This window comes from Pinus tabuliformis, chromosome 9 (assembly GCF_031772625.1).
Source record: "Pinus tabuliformis cultivar Carrire ecotype Pingquan chromosome 9, CPIR1, whole genome shotgun sequence".
Classification (NCBI taxonomy): Eukaryota; Viridiplantae; Streptophyta; class Pinopsida; order Pinales; family Pinaceae; genus Pinus; species Pinus tabuliformis.
Genome location: NC_142307.1, coordinates 589,779,730 through 589,796,285, shown reverse-complemented (window position 1 = coordinate 589,796,285; position 16,556 = coordinate 589,779,730). Strand labels below are relative to the sequence as shown.

Sequence of the window (16,556 nt, the reverse complement as noted above, 5' to 3'; positions counted from 1 at the left end):
TATCGTCGTATATAGACAATAAATATAACACCATCGAAATTACGAATAAAAAAAAAATATAATTTATATTATATTACATTATTAAAATATTACTGTGGAAAACATTATTAATTTGAAAATTTGTTCCACATAGTAAATTTTTATGAAAAAAAATGATCACGATGTTGAAATTTTCATCGTACACAAAGACGACCACTATTTGAGATCGAGAAATTTGAGATTTTTGAGATCTCGCATTTCACATGGCAATGATTTCCATCCACAGACGTAAAAACTAAAGGTTTGAAAGATTCCAAATGCCTGACTGCACATATTTAATTTGAATAAAGTTAAGATTAAGATATTCAAGTTGTTTCAATTGCCACAATGATCTTGGCAATAGTTGTAGCCTAGTGTTACTTAAACCTAACATCCTCATAGAGACGAGGTTAAGTAAAAATGCTTCAAGATTGAGTGTTAAAGCTAGACATACCAATTTTGGACATCCCAATTCCATGTCGGGGAGAGATGTAATATTGCTACTAAAAAGGGAGAGCCTCCTGCAATTATGGCGTGTCTCGATGTCGGGGAAAAGGGCGTTGATGTCAGGTAATGTTGACCTGCCATGGATACAAAATTCTCCTCTTTCTCTGCCACATAAATTGCCATATCACGCGCAACATCGTGAACTCCAAATGTAATGCTCCAATAACTGGATCCACCAATTGCTTTACTGTTGGAAATAATACTGAGAGGGGGGGGGGGGGGGGGGGTGAATCAGTATTATCACATTAATAAAACTTTTTTATTTCCATAATCAGATTCATATATGCTACTTCCACAACTTCTTATGATTAAGTTAATTGATCTTCAATGAGTGCATTAGAACATTATCAACCATATTATCAGTTAACAGATGCAGTAACATAGAGTAGATCATCACACATAAGGCACACACATGAACACCATGATATAAGGTGGAAACCCAATGCGGGAGAAAACCACCTGCTGCAAGTCATCTCAATCTTCTTCTTAATAAGAAAATCATTTTACAATATTTTGTACTGGTGCAGTCTTATACCAGTACGGGAGCTACAACCCCCTTTGCTCTTGTAGTAGCCGATCCATTTACTAGTACGCAGGCTACTACCTGCTACAATGCTCCAAAGACTAGCTTAGATACTAGTACGTAGGTGCTGACCTACAATCTTCTCTCCTCCAGGTACCACGTTTCATCAATTTTCAGACTGGATACACTGAAGCACAACACATAATGTGAAAGGCCACATTTCATCCAATTTTCATACTGGGCCCAACAACATTGAAGCTCATAATCAAACAACCTTCTGAATTACCCAAGCACTAGATCAATACATATACAAGTGAGTCATCAATCAGATCTAGTCCATCAGATCACATAAAATGAGTCAATAAGAACCTGATCCATTCATCCATCAATGTATAAACATTTAATCAATCACTACTGTTATCAAAACTTAATACTAGAAACCAGACATCACTTCAAAACCCAGAACACAACAATAAACAAGGGCAGCTAAATAGATTTCATGAGAAGTACGCAGCTTCACCCATATAACACCTGCGTAGACGTACGCACTATCTCCAACTGCGTTCCTGCGTACCCACGCACTGTGCCTCACCGACTTCTTGCGTACCTGCGCTCTGTGTCCAATGAATTGCCTGCGCACTTCCGCACCTGCAGCACTTCTGGGCCTGCGTATCTATGCACCTGCAGCGCTTCTGCTCCTGCATATCTCCGCACTTTTCTTTCACTGTACTTGTGTACCTGCAGGTATAGATAATTTCAAGATTTCAAGAATAACCCAGACTGTCAGATCTACAGATCTGAATATGCGCTGAGGAGATATCAACCCATTAGTAGATCCGACTTGTAGTTCTCATGTTTCTCCTTGATTTAGATCTAGCTATCTCTCACAAACCCATCACTAGAATTTCAGATCTAGCTTCTCTTAAGATCTTCTTCTTTCACAAGTGTCTAGCCAAATGATCTCCTTTGCTTTATATAGGCAAGCTCTTCCTAAAATCATGGATCAATACCATAGATAACCAAAACATGGGGCTCAATAATAATAATAATAATATAAAACAATACCATGGGCCAAAACCATAGAATCAAGAACGGCGGGCTAAATACCACGGGCCAAACATAAGAAACCCCACGTGAGCGCGCTTCTCTGCCTTGAAGTAAGTGAACTGGGGGTACGCACCTCTTACACGGGATACCTGCGTGTATGTACGCACTTTATGTATGACATGCCTGCGGGTCCGCACCTTTTGTACGGCGTACCTGCGTACCTCTTATTTTCTTCCAATCTGAGAGGCTACTCATCAATCTTTGCTACTGGCTTGATGTTCTATGATCTGTCACCTGTATGAGTTGCCATCAAGGACAACACTTTAGCCATAATGCCAACAATCTCCCCCTTTGGACTTGATGGCAAGGCTTACTTGTCATACTAAGGACTTGTCATTTGATTCCTTTAAGCTGTCCTACATCCCATGAATTATGTCACATCTGATATCTCTTCTGTAGATTCATCCGAATGTATATAAGTGAAATGTTCTTCTATGAGAGGGTTGCCATCAAGTACAACACATGCATCATAATGCCAACAATCTCCCCCTTTGGACTTGATGGCAACAACACCAAATCACTCTCCCCCTTTGACATCAAGGGCAAAGGGTTTTGCTCCCCCTAAGAACATGCTCCCCTTGACTATAAACCAGATCTGCTGAAGTCTCTGAATGAGCTCCCCCTATGTATATGCCATGGTGCACCAATCTGATAATGCTCTTTCTGAGAACAATCTGAAATATCTGCTCTGCTATATAGTGTTGTTCATGCTCAAGCTCCCCCTGACTGTAAGCAAGGTCTGCAAAAGGATGTTCTACAAGAAGAATATGACTCTATATATCATAAAAGACCTTCCTATCACCAAAGGACTCAATATATACATCCATCACCCAACCAAGTGGGGATACATCAGGAACTAAATACATTACATCTTCATCCATGGCATAGTGGGGAAACCAACATAGGTCGTTGCATGACCTGAAGAGATGACTACAATAGATGGAGACACACTATTACATCATGAGTCGTGATATGACATTTATAATAGAGACCAATCACCTAAGATAAACATCAGCAACAACACTGTATGATCTGCTTCATAACATCTTCTATCATAAGGAGAAATACCAAAGCCATCCAGATCATCATTTGGGAATATCTGCATCTATCATCATATAGGTAAGAGCTTATCATCATCATGTCTCCAACAATGCAACTTTGAATAATCAACCATGAATCCAGCCAACAATCCTCATCCATATATGTGCCAAGAACAATAAAGACTCCATGCAAGCACCATTAGAGAATCAACCACAAATCTGATCATGTGAACAACTCATAACCATAGCAAGATGAATCATAAGCATCGTCACCAAGGACCATAATGCCAACAATGCATTAAGAACATATGCTCCCCCTAAACTGGTGCCATCTGTCAGATCTTATCAACAAGAAAAGTCAGCCAATAAATGCCTTAAGACAGGTCCGCAGTTTCTCATTATATGGCCTGCATGGCTCCGCACTTCACCTTCCGCTCCTCTGCGTATCCACGCACTTGACTTTCTGCTACCCTGCGTACACCCGCAGAGAGCCTTCTGCTACAGCCCGTACGCACGCACCTGTGCCATCAATCGTGTCGCGTACCTCATGCATTCTTTGCTTCTATCGTGTCGTGTACTTCTATGTACCTCCGCAGGTTTTCCTTCTATCGCGCCGCGTACCTCCGATCTTGCTCCGCACCGCTTCTTCTGTCTCGCCGCGTCCGTCCGCATGTGCCCTTTTGTTACGCCGCGTACTTACGCACCAAGACCATTGCTGGGCTGTGTACCCTCGCACTTTCACTGTGTATCACCTGCGTACCTCTGATTAGAACCCAATTAACAGTCCTCCTCTGTGCCACTGACAGTCAGATTCTCAGATCTGATCTTGTGCTCGAGAGATCATACTTCATAGCTTCACTTCCAACTTCACTTTCCCTACTGCCTTTCTTCAAACAATCATATACACGATTGTGCAGTATCCAACTCATGTATATACGCGACTTCCCTTTATGGAGTTTGCATATGAGATTCAGGGCACTGATGTTTTGTACTTTCAGCTCCCTCTGATTCTGGTATGTCTGTATGTTGTGCTGTGCCGCCACTTTTTGACTGAACTTCCTTTTTCTTCCATATATTCAAGCGTGATGATGTTTTCTCCTTTTGGTGTGATGTCCGTGCTTTGTTCCTGCATTCCTTTCCTATATGTCCAAGCTTGTTACATGCATAACATCTTACATGTTTCATATTCCTTTTGTAGCAATCAGCAGCTTTGTGACCATACATATTGCAAGCAAAGCAATATCCATTAAAGTACCTTGAATGTGATGATCTTTCTGCATAATGGTCTTGAACCCTTCTTCTTCTACATCTAGCTGCAACATGTCCAAGATTATGACATACATAACATTCAACATTATTCATAGGAGGAGTAAAGGATTTTCTTTGAGGAGTCTCTTTCCTTGGTTGATGATGAGATTGATCTTTCATTTCTTCGTTGATCACTTTAGATTTCTCTTTAGAGTTCCTTGCCTCACCTTGTGAACTAGATTCACCTTCAACAGATTCATGGAAACCAAGACCAGTCTTTATAGCAGGAGACCTTTGACTACTAAGAATATCATCCAAGACTTTAGAACTATCTTGAAATCGTAAAAGCTTATCCTTTTCTTCTAATTTACCTTTCAAGATATTTACCTCAACCTGAAGCTGTTCTTCCTTTTCAAGAGATTGCTTTTTCAAATCTTCTTCAGCTTTCCTTCCTTCTTCCATTTGTTCCCTTAGTTTGAGAATCTCCTTTTCTTGTTCTTCATTCAGATCCTGTTGTATTTGACGAACTCTGAAGGCACATTCCAGCTGGGATTTTAAGCTGATGACTTCGTTGTCTTGTTTTTCAATTGCTTGGTGTAGATCTTCATTCTGCTTCTTTGATTCTTCAAGTTCTTCCTTAGTTGGAGGATCGTGGCTTCAAGACTTTCATAATAATTGGATCGATCTCTGAGCTCCTTGATTGTTGTGTTCTTTTCAATGACTTCATTTTTTAGAGATGTTGCTTCAACCTGCAACTTTTGATACTTTTCCTTAAATAGCTTCCTTACCTTGCTTCCTCTCTATTGATGAGCTTTTAGATCGGTAGTTACCCTTTCAAAAGCACAGTTCCTTTTGTCCAACAGATCTTGCTGAGTTCTAATTTTGTCTGTAAGACTTTTAAATTCTGCCTCAATTTGATATCTTTCTTGCTCACCCATAAGGGCAAATTCAGTAGTCTCACTATCACTTTCATCTTTTCCAAAAGGAAAGATAGCTGGAACATCAGAGGATAGCAAATTCATACCTGATAGTTCATCTTCATTCTGAAATGATTCTGAATCTGATTCTGAATCTGAAGAGCTTCTTATACTTAATCCCCAATCGATTCTCCCACTGTCATAGTTCTTCTAAGATGTCTTCTTCTTCTTATGAGCTTTCTTCTTAAGCTTCTTTCCCATTGTTCCACGGATCTCCTTCAAGCGATGAAGCTTCTACCAAAGGACCTGCTATGATACCAATTGTTGGAAATAATACTGAGAGGGGGGGGGGGGTGAATCAGTATTATCACATTAATAAAACTTTTCCATTTCCATAATCAGATTCATATATGCTACTTCCACAACTTCTTATGATTAAGTTAATTGATCTTCAATGAGTGCATTAGAACATTATCAACCATATTATTAGTTAACAGATGCAGTAACATAGAGTAGATCATCACACATAAGGCACACACATGAACACCATGATATAAGGTGGAAACCCAATGCGGGAGAAAACCACCTGCTGCAAGTCATCTCAATCTTCTTCTTAGCAAGAAAATCCTTTTACAATATTTTGTACTGGTGCAGTCTTACACCAGTACGGGAGCTACAACCCCCTTTGCTCTTGTACTAGCCGATCCATTTACTAGTATGCAGGCTACTACCTGCTACAATGCTCCAAAGACTAGCTTAGATACTAGTACGTAGGTGCTGACCTACAATCTTCTCTCCTCCAGGTACCACGTTTCATCAATTTTCAGACTGGATACACTGAAGCACAACACATAATCTGAAAGGCCACATTTCATCCAATTTTCATACTGGGCCCAACAACATTGAAGCTCATAATCAAACAACTTTCTGAATTACCCAAGCACTAGATCAATACATATACAAGTGAGTCATCAATCAGATCTAGTCCATCAGATCACATAAAATGAGTCAATAAGAACCTGATCCATTCATCCATCAATGTATAAACATTTAATCAATCACTGCTGTTATCAGAACTTAATACCAGAAACCAGACATCACTTCAAAACCCAGAACACAACAATAAACAGGGGTAGCTAAATAGATTTCATGAGAAGTACGCAGCTTCACCCATATAACACCTGCGTAGAGGTACGCACTGTTTCCAACTGCGTTCCTGCGTACCCACGCACTGTGCCTCACCGAATTCCTGTGTACCTGCGCTCTGTGTCCAATGAACTGCCTGCGCACTTTCGCACCTGCAGCGCTTCTGGGCCTGCGTATCTGCGCACCTGCAGCGCTTCTGCTCCTGCGTATCTCCGCACTTTTCTTTCACTGTACTTGCGTACCTGCAGGTATAGATAATTTCAAGACTTCAAGAATAACCCAGACTGTCAGATCTACAGATCTGAACATGCGCCGAGGAGATATCAACCCATTAGTAGATCCGACTTGTAGTTCTCATGTTTCTCCTTGATTTAGATCTAGCTATCTCTCACAAACCCATCACTAGAATTTCAGATCTAGCTTCTCTTAAGATCTTCTTCTTTCACAAGTGTCTAGCCAAATGATCTCCTTTTCTTTATATAGGCAAGCTCTTCCTAAAATCATGGATCAATACCATAGATAACCAAAACATGGGTCTCAATAATAATAATAATAATATAAAACAATACCACGGGCCAAAACCATAGAATCAAGAACGGCGGGCTAAATACCACGTGCCAAACATAAGAAACCCCACGTGAGCGCGCTTCTCTGCCTTGAAGTAAGCGAACTGGGGGTACGCACCTCTTACATGGGATACTTACGTGTATGTACGCACTTTATGTATGACATGCCTGCGGGTCCGCACCTTTTGTACGGCGTACCTGCGTACCTCCTATTTTCTTCCAATCTGAGAGGCTACTCATCAATCTTTGCTACTGGCTTGATGTTCTATGATCTGTCACCTGTATGAGTTGCCATCAAGGACAACACTTTAGCCATAATGCCAACAATCTCCCCCTTTGGACTTGATGGCAAGGCTTACTTGTCATACTAAGGACTTGTCATTTGATTCCTTTAAGCTGTCCTGCATCCCATGAATTATGTCACATCTGATATCTCTTCTGTAGATTCATCCGAATGTATATAAGTGAAATGTTCTTCTATGAGAGGGTTGCCATCAAGTACAACACATGCATCATAATGCCAACATTTACATAGCTGTGCACAGTATCCATTAAGGAGTCAAGATCTTTGCACTTTACTATGCCTTCTACGATCCAGATGTGCGATATCACATGCACAGGAATGTACCAGTCCTCTGGAGCCATCATACAATACAGAAAACAGGTTTTCAAATGAGCATGGGGTAAACTATCGTAGCTCCATCTCAATCGTTGATACAGATCTCGTTGAATGCGAGGATGAGTAATTGGAAAATTTGAATCCACTGTCTGAATCTGCCTTAAAGCAAAGGTTCCACTCATTTACAGTGTGGTTGCCAGTCATTGTTGAGGCTATTACATTTATAGCCAAGGGCAACCCTTTACACTCCTCCGTCATGTCTTAATCTGCGTTAAAGCAAGGCTGCCAATCATAGTTGAGGCTATTACATTTATAGCCAAGGGCAACCCTTTACACTCCGCCACGACTCTGGCAACATGCTCTATTTTCTCAGGAACATCGCCCTCTTTGAAGGCTATTTGCAAAATAGTTCTGAGGACTCCTGTAAGGTCCTCGAGTTATACCCGAGCGCAGGCGCGGTTGGGCGCGGTGAGCGACGAGTGCACGGGCGGTCGACGTGTGCGCGGGCGGGCGCGCGGGCACACGGGCGGGCGCGGGCGCACGAGGTGGGCGCGGGCTGCACGACGGGCGGGCGAAGGCTGCACGACGGGTGGGCAAGGCGACACGGGAATGCGACGAAAGGCTGAACGAGGATGCGACGATACTTGGACAGCTTTACGACACTTGAATAAAATGCGTGGAAATGATGGAGGTTTATACCTTGGCGTGAGGTGACTTGCACGAAGGCAAGGCCGACTTGTAAAGAGTGTTTTAAGGGTGTGTTGAGCCATGTTTTGGGGGTCGGCTGGAGTGCCACCTCCCATGCCAACACACATATAAATACACATGCGCAGATTCATTTGGAGACAAGGAATTCAACTTGGAACTCACATAGCTCAAGGGGTAAAGGGGAAAAGTGCGCAGTCTTAAGGAGAATGCGCATAACTCATGCGCAGTTCTTGAAGGCGCAGGTTTTGGTTATCACTTGGAGCCGGTTGTGGGTTGGGCGAGGTGCGCCCAAGGTCGTTCTAAGTGCAGAGTTGTGTTGGACTTGACAAGGATGTCTTGGTGACCCGGGTGGGCACTCATCCTTTGTGCAAGGTGTGCACATGTGATTGTAAAAGGCTGATTTTGCCTATGTTGTAAAATATTCTAAGTATTGGCTTGGAGTTTTCCAAGCATTACTTGTATGATTGTATTATGAAGAAAGATTGCTTATAATATATATTGTCGGGCAGACTTGTTCGGGAGTTGCCCCTCCCCTTTATACTATGCAATTGTTATTGTCTTTTATAATTGCTATGGATAATGAATGAGTATGGGCTTCATTGGTATAAAGGATAAATGCATGTTTACTTGGTTGCGAAACACAAACTAAGTAAGGACAAGTGAATTAGGTGTAGTCCATGAATGTTAGTATTGGTGAAAAGAAAGCGTTCGGTGGTGCCGCACTTCACTATAAGCGGTTGGAAGACTACCATAGGTGTAGGGGCGTGACAGGTGGTATTAGAGCTCGGTGAAGAGCTTATCAGAGCTTTGGTTTGGAGCTGTTGAGCAGGGTTGCTCGTGATAGGTACTTGCAGGTGAAGGAAACCGTTTCACACAAGTGGAACAAGGGTTGGTTCAGGTTGCAGGTGACTTGGTGAACATGGAGAAGGCTGAAAAGGTAGTGATGGTAGATGAACCTACGAAAGGTGAATCTAGCCATAGTGAAGTTGAAGCTTTCCGGTACGATGTGTTGGAACAGATGAGTCGATGGAGTTCTGACTGGGTTTCGATGAAGGCTGAGAATATGAAGATTCGGGAGATCTGTTCGGAACTAACGAGGGAACTTGAAGAACTCAAGAGCCAATGCGGAAGTACGACAGATGTTGAACTCAAGGAACTTGATGAGGAGATCCAACGAATTGATCTTGATCTTCAAGAGCTCTTTGATGAAAGAGCCCGGTTGAGGAAGGAAAGTGCCAAGGTGGAAGTCGAAATCAAGCAAATTGAGGAAGAAATAAAGAAGAAGCTTCTTAGTTAGAAGGTTGTTGTGATTGAGAAGGAAGAGCTCGACTACATTGACAGGTTGGGAACTCAAAACAATGTAAACTTTGAAACGGGAACTGATATTGTTCCCCGTTTCGTAGAGGTGGCAAAAAAATGACCCGATTTCCAAAAGTGGTGATGCAGAATACACATGTTTTTTTTAGAACATGGTTTTTGGAACTTTAATTTTTTTCATGTGCATTAAGTTTTAGAATGGTAGTGATTTTCATCCATATTTTAAAAAGTGAGTATTCTGCATCACACCCTTTTTTTAAAAGACCTATTTTTTGACTTTAAATTTTCTAGTGTGTGAAATGTAAAAAATTATTTTCTAAATTTGATAGTTTTTGAAGTGGTCATTTTATTCATATTTTCTTGTTCTCTATCTTAATTTTTTTTTTTTTTTTTTAGTGGGGTTTTTATTGTTTTGCGTTTTTAAATTAGAAAGTCGATAGTTTGAATTTTAGATAATCTACATATTTATACATCCTTAATTAATTTTTCAATCCACATGAAATAATTGTTTCTAAAAAACAACATTTTTTAACAATGGACATAAAAATAACCATTTTTAACATAAATATAACAAAAAAACTAAACGTTTTGATAATTTTTTGCTAGAATTAACATGTCAAAATCACAATTTTTATACAAAAATATTAACTAAAAATGGTATAGTTTTTTTATGAATTTCATGTCAAAAAAATAATAATAACAACTTTCTTTTTCAAAAAATAATAATTAACTTAAAAATCAATGCGAAAATCACAGTTGTGCTCTCTCTTTCTTTCACATACCAGACTCTTGTTGGAAATTTCGCCTCTTTTGAACTTTTCCAATCTGAGATTAGCTTCTTATCACTTAAAGCACTTGAAATATTTGTAGGCATGAGCTCAGGTGGAGTTCGTTCACCAATGTTTTTTGAAGATACACCTTTAAGACTCTTTGGTCCAGAAAGATTCACAGAAATTTTCCTTGATGCCATTTTCCTAAAAAAAAACACATAAATTAGTAAATAAAAAAACATGTTAACTTAAATTAACAACAAAAATATACCATAAATTTTTTATTTGTATAATCAGAATTGCCCAGCCACCTCTAACGGGCAGGCGGGTCGATTGGCGAGCGGGAGATCAGGTGAGGGATAATGAGGCTAAGTGGACAATTAGGCAAGTATGGGCGAGCCCCTACCCATGCACCCCCCACAACCCCCTGACGACTACATTGAAGCCCCGACCCCATTAACTTATTCCTCTCACGAGAGATCTCTTGTCTGGATTCACTACACATTAATAATTAAAGTAACACCCCTGATCCAATCTCCGAAAATGATGATGATGACAAATCCCTCGATATGATTACCAAGTTATTGTACTCCCTGCATCCATCAAATCTGTGTTTTCTCTTTGTTTCGCTCGCCAACTCTATATTTCTTCGTGGTCCATCCTTTGCATGCCACGCTAGATGTTTGTTTTCAGCTGAATTTTCTGTTTGAACGAAGCTTCCTAAGCTTCCCCCCCTCTCCGACCCCCCTCCCCTTCCCTCACCCTACACCCTACCGTCCCCCCACTCTCCCGCGCCCCATCCCCCCTCGCCCCCCGCCCCCGCCCCCCTCCATCCCCCCTCGCCCCCCGCCCCCACCCCCGCCCCCCTCTAATGTTACAAGACTTTCCCTTTTCATGCTAAATGTCTTTGTAATGTTACTCAACAAGGATTATATTTAGTCGACAAGAGTAACGTTGGAAGTTATTTTAGTAATGTTACTCAACAAGGATTATATTTAGTCGACAAGAGTAACGTTGGAAGTTATTTTAATCATCAAAATTTTCATAGATGCTTTACTCTTCCAATCATATCAATATTTTGAATACTTTAGATCTTCATCCTTGATGCTTTCCAAGTTATGGTAGTGTACCTTTGATTATGTTGTCAGGGTCATACCACTCCGAATTAATGTCCTTATCTATAACAATGTGCAGTTCGAGTCATACCTATGGCTAAAAAAAATTATGGTGACTAGAATAATTTAAAGAACCATCAAATTTTGTGAACCCAGCTGTGTACATGGTAGTATAGTAATAGGCCACGTCAAGGTGTCCATGTGAAATTCATATAGACTTTGTGGTAGCCTATCTTCTACGACTATGAGTAAACTAGGTGATCCAATGGTCAGCATATTATCTAGGGTTGTACATTGCTTAACCTTCCCTGCAATTTGTGTTTCTTCATTAATATTTCTCATGCTTATATACAAGGAGGGAGAGACTCTTGGGCTTCACCTCCCGTTGTCTCTTCATTTTCCTATTCTCCATTATTTACAAATGTTCACCCAATCCCAATGATTAGATGTCAACATAATATAATATATAAATTTAGTCAATAAGTTGGAAATATAATCAATACTCATCAAAGAGATGTTTAATGACTAGGTTTATTTAACTCCAACTGATAATTGGCTTATTTATAAAGATCTATAAACACTTAATTACTGGATCAAATATATTCTCAGCATGTATATTTAATTCACAATTCTTAAGCTAGATAGATTTACTTAATGATAATAATTAATTCAATTGTATCGTTATTTCATGGTGTCACTTTTATCCATTGACCTACATGGCCGACCATTAATACAACTCTAGGTTAAGATTAAACCCTACTCTAGTATTATAATCAAATGAACTTTACTCTATAAATAAAGTTGTTACATAACCACCATATTTTCACAAAATGAATAAAAAAAGGATGTGGGGTGTAATTAAAAGGTAGAATGGGTGTTATAATAGTAAAATTCAATATTTTCAGAACTTAAATGTAAAAAAACATTAAGGTAATTTGGCTTCACCTCGAGATGATGCCAAATAAAAAGGAAATATAATTCTTGTTTTCTATATTAAATATTTCATAGTATTTCAAAGTAGGAAATATGCTTTGTATCTATTTATCATTTCTAATAATTTTAAGTTGATGTAAGTTACTATACACTTATCTTCCATATTTTTATAATAATAAACAATTAGTTAGCTTTCAAACTTCGTTAGATCATAAGGTGATTAGCACTCAACAAAAAATAGGGAAAAGTTTCACAAAGAAATTAAGTCTTAACCTATTTCCACTCCCATCGAAGTTGGAACCTTGCGTCCAAGAGTTTTGAGCAATTGTGAATCAACTTAAAAACTTAACGATTGAGGAGAAATTTAATAATTAAATTGGGTTGTATTTTATTTCTCAATATATTTTGAGTAACATTGATTAAGCTCCCTTAATTAATATATTCAGAAATTCTTCAAACGCCGTAAGCCAGGAGGGGGTGTTCATTCTTACCAAAAAATACTAGGAGCACGGTCGCCGTTGAAACTTGGAGAAACCCAATTTCATCCATTTGTTTTGTATGCATGCCATCAACCGAAGTAACTGAAGATTCTTATGATGTGGAGGTTGAATGGAGAATTGAACACAGAAATTAAATAAAATGATTGGGTGCAATTAAATAGAGTAGCTTTGGCTGTCACTTAATACTACAGTATCGTATCTGATGCTTGCGTGCTCACCATGCTTTGTCTCCAGGGAACTTAGGTTGGATTTTGGATTTAGAGTTGGTTGATTTTTGCACATAAATTTAAAGTTGGCTGATTTTAGATATAAAATCGAAATTAGATATTAAATGCTTCGTGCTTGGGAAGTTTTAGGAACATCCTTGCCGTGCCGCGCGTCCATCGAATACTCCAATTTTATCACTGCTCACACCGCGGCCCATCCCACCCTACTTTACTCTTTCACTTTAGAATTCTTAGACATCCCACCCACTGCGCGGCAGCGACACCCCCAGGTCGCCCCGCCCCGCCCTACCGGCGGCGGGTCGATTCCGGAAATCGACCCGCCGCCGGTCGGGCGGGGCGGGGTGGCCCGGGGGTGGCGCTGCGCGCATGCATTTCACTGGTGCACAGATAGTTCTTCCATCTAAGATAGTTTTTCCACATCTAACATTGAAACTTCCATTTCACTAGTAAATAGTCGGCCTAGGCTCAGCCTAATTGGGATAAAAATAAAAGTAAAATAAAAATATTAACATATAATTTCTTTGACACGGGCAGTCGAGAATTTGCCGAGGAGATAACGCCAAGACCTTGACAAATGTTGAGGACTTTGGTCCTACTCTACCTTTAATCTACGGACTGATTTCCTCCGATGCATTTAGAATACGTAATGTATTTCTGAGTGCATCATTTCCCTAGTATACATTATATCTTCCGAATCGATATCAGCGAAAGTAAAACTTAATAAGCGCCATCCAGATGCAAAATCTGCGATAGTCGTGTTGCTAGGACGAAACTGTGTAGGCGGAAGAAATGTAGGTTTGCCATGGATATTAGTAAATTTTCACATTTGTAACATTGGGCAGTGATCATTTACCAGAGGTGCAGCGGTTAGTCCAACAGACTCTCAGAGGTAGGTAACTCCTAGGAATCTAATCTAGGCTAGGCTCTCATATTATGTATTTATGATACATGTGTAGATTTTCTATTACACCAAAACCCACAAGCATTACCTAACCAAATCTGTCACATTACTTGTCTCTCAGATGCATAATCTGCCACATTACTTGTCTCTCAGATGCATTTAGAACACATAATGGAATTCTGAGTACATCATTTCCTTAGTATAAGTTCTATCTTAAGAATTGATGTTAGTTAAACTAAAACTTAATAGTCCTGTTGCTAAGTTGAAATTGTGCAAACATACCGGCCTAATCCGTAACATTACTAGTCCCATGTTTTCAGGGTGGTCGTTAGTCTACACTTCCAAACACCAGTAGCATTACTTTGAGTCGGTGGTGATCGATTACCAGAGATACAATTGGTAGAATTACTTTGAGTGGGCCGTAATCCATTACTAGAAGTGCAAATCCATTACTAGAGGTGCAACTTGGGCATCCATTAACAGAGGTGCAACAATGAGTCTAACTGCCTTTCCCCTTCAAGGTAACTCTGGGAACATAACTTGGCCAAGACTTTGATACTATGTGTAGGTTTGTTATTACACCAAAATCCACAAGTATTAATAAACTTCCAAATTGAAATCCAATTCCAAATACTAGTTCATGTTTTCAGAGTGGTAGTTAGTTCATGTTTTCAGAGTGGTAGTTAGTCCACATGATCCATTCCCAGAAATACAACAATTAGTCCAACCAGAAACCTATTAAAATGAGGGTGCAAGAAACAACAATGATATTCATAACATGGGAGAGCTATGTATAGATCCATTTAAAGTCTGCCCCTATGACAAAATGAAATAAGCTGGATAAATAAAATTAGGCACAAAATATGTGGCCGCACAAACGTTGAGATCTCCCCTATACCAGATTTGAAGAACACATAGATCTTTGGATACAATAATTATATGCATTTTGGAGTTTGGTTTGTGGAAACGACAGGTATTCTTCAGAATAGGTAAACTAGTTTATATGGTCTGATCTCGCGCTAGTTTCATTGGGTAGTAATGTCGCAAACGATTGATGTGGAAGGCAAAATGTTATATTTTTAAGAGTAGGAAAACTCGGAAATAGTACACTTATTTGATGGATCCGTAAGAAGGCAAACGAAATTTTATTGTCTAATATCGTGCTGCACTAAAATCAGCTCTGGGTTTCGTCTCGTTTTGCGCAGGACGGCGGGGATGGAAAGAAAGCAGAGCGCAGATGGAAAGGAAGTATGAGGTACGCGTCCATTTTTCTAAATCGGCTTTGCACCGTTTCCATGGTTATGCTCTGACTGATTATTCTACTGGTCTTGCACTTTTTCCGTGATGTAGATCCCTAGTTTAATTACTTCACCCTAAATATACTATACCTCTTCATGGCCTTGAAGATTTCGTGATCTCTTATTCCTTTCTTTTCGCAGAAATCAATGGAATAACTTCGACATCGGACTCTTTACACAGAAAGGTAGAGAGAAAATCTAGTTACAACATTTATTATTGTTTGAAAATGGAATATTGCCCTTAAAATTCTCTTGATTTTTACTTGTTACCAACCATTTTGAGTGAGCGTACATTATTTGTTTGTCAATTAATAATCAGGAACTCAAGAAGCCCTCCCCAAGGAAAACACTTCAAGCGGCTCCGAGAAAGAGACCACGGGAGCCCATGATGAGGAATGGAAGTTGCCAAAATCAGGTATGGGGACTCTCTGGAGGCAGCAGAAGAACTTAAGTGTACACGGAGTCAAGAGAAAAAGAAGCAAAAATGTGACTGGGCATATTAACGAATGGAAAAATACCACCAAAAAAATGAGGGAGGAGACTAATATACAGCAGGAAGATGGGCTAAAAGTGGATGAGAAAGCGATGCCTGATAAACGTTCTAACAATAGTAACGAAGTAGAAGGTTCCCAATGCAGGCGGAGGAATGGGCGAGGGTGGCGGTGTTCTCAGCGGACTCTTGTAGGGTACTCTCTATGCGAATACCATCTGGGAAAGGGTAGACTTAGGAGTATAAACAACAATAATAAAAACGCTAATAGAGTTATCGTGAATAACAAGGTGGGTACATGCAAGCTCAAAGAATTGCGCCTCATAGACTCTTCTTGATCTTGTAATGTTCCCAACTTGTAAGAATTAGGAGAGGAACTATCGTACAATTCATAGATAAGACACTCTGTTGTTGCAGTTTCGTATGTACTGTTAATTTTCCACGATGATTCGCTATCCATTGCACGGTGGCAATGTTAAACTCGAATTCCTTTTCCCAATTTAATTCTCAAATATGCTTCCAATAGAATGGAGTTAGCCGTCATGGGCTAAATATATGCTACAGTTATATTTGCTAGTGTATTGTTAATTACATTAGACTGGTGCA

The 16,556-nt window shown here is 39.8% G+C and overlaps 1 protein-coding gene across 1 annotated transcript; it reads left to right on the top strand.

Annotated features, from left to right (window-relative positions):
- Positions 1 to 547: 547 nt before the first annotated feature.
- LOC149149940 (uncharacterized) lies at positions 548 to 16,288 on the top strand. The gene is made up of 5 exons (XM_089442631.1): positions 548 to 588; positions 7,919 to 8,396; positions 15,341 to 15,417; positions 15,602 to 15,645; positions 15,780 to 16,288. The coding sequence occupies exons 1-5, from the start codon at positions 548 to 550 to the stop codon at positions 16,286 to 16,288; spliced, it is 1,149 nt and encodes a 382-aa protein (XP_089298757.1).
- Positions 16,289 to 16,556: the final 268 nt, after the last annotated feature.

What these genes read in the sequence shown, in the direction of transcription:
- LOC149149940 (XM_089442631.1), top strand. Translation starts at nt 548, where the DNA reads ATGGCGTGTCTCGATGTCGGGGAAAAGGGCGTTGATGTCAG. An exon ending in GAAAAGGGCGTTGATGTCAG is followed by an intron (nt 589 to 7,918) that starts GTAATGTTGACC and finishes TTACATTTATAG; the next exon opens with CCAAGGGCAACCCTTTACAC. An exon ending in CGGACTCTTTACACAGAAAG is followed by an intron (nt 15,646 to 15,779) that starts GTAGAGAGAAAA and finishes ATTAATAATCAG; the next exon opens with GAACTCAAGAAGCCCTCCCC.